Source organism: Eurypyga helias, unplaced genomic scaffold (genome assembly GCF_000690775.1).
Source record: "Eurypyga helias isolate BGI_N326 unplaced genomic scaffold, ASM69077v1 scaffold37017, whole genome shotgun sequence".
NCBI classification, from domain to species: Eukaryota; Metazoa; Chordata; class Aves; order Eurypygiformes; family Eurypygidae; genus Eurypyga; species Eurypyga helias.
Window position 1 is genome coordinate 3,339 of NW_010261700.1, and position 337 is coordinate 3,675.

General features: G+C 59.6%; 1 protein-coding gene across 1 annotated transcript in view; it reads left to right on the forward strand.

Annotated features, from left to right (window-relative positions):
* The window catches only part of FTSJ3 (FtsJ homolog 3 (E. coli)), a 5,950-nt gene that overhangs the window by 3,041 nt on the left and 2,572 nt on the right, over positions 1-337 (forward strand). The window contains exon 11 of the mRNA XM_010155462.1: positions 235-335. Coding sequence (XP_010153764.1) covers positions 235-335 — 101 coding nt within the window. The remainder of the gene's footprint in view (positions 1-234; positions 336-337) is intronic.

The following is a 337-nucleotide window of genomic DNA, read 5'->3' on the forward strand; positions in this document are numbered from 1 at the left end:
CCTGTCCCTCTGGACAGTGGGTGGGGTTTGTGGGTCTGGGATTCTCGGGCTCGTCTGCTTCTCCAAGCAGGTGGAGCGGCTGTTGGGTCCCTTTCACACCTGGGTCAGGGACCTCTCACAGGGGGGGTGACAGTGCTGCTGAGGGAGACCTGGCTCCTACGTGGCAGTGGATGAGCCACTGGGATGTGTGTGGGGAGGGGGGCAGTAGCCTCATTCCCTTGTCTCCTTCTCCAGAAAGAAGAAGAAAATCCTGAAGGAACAGCGGAAGCAGCGTGAGCGTGTGGAACTGAAGATGGACCTCCCTGGTGTCTCCATCGCCGATGATGGTGACACCAGC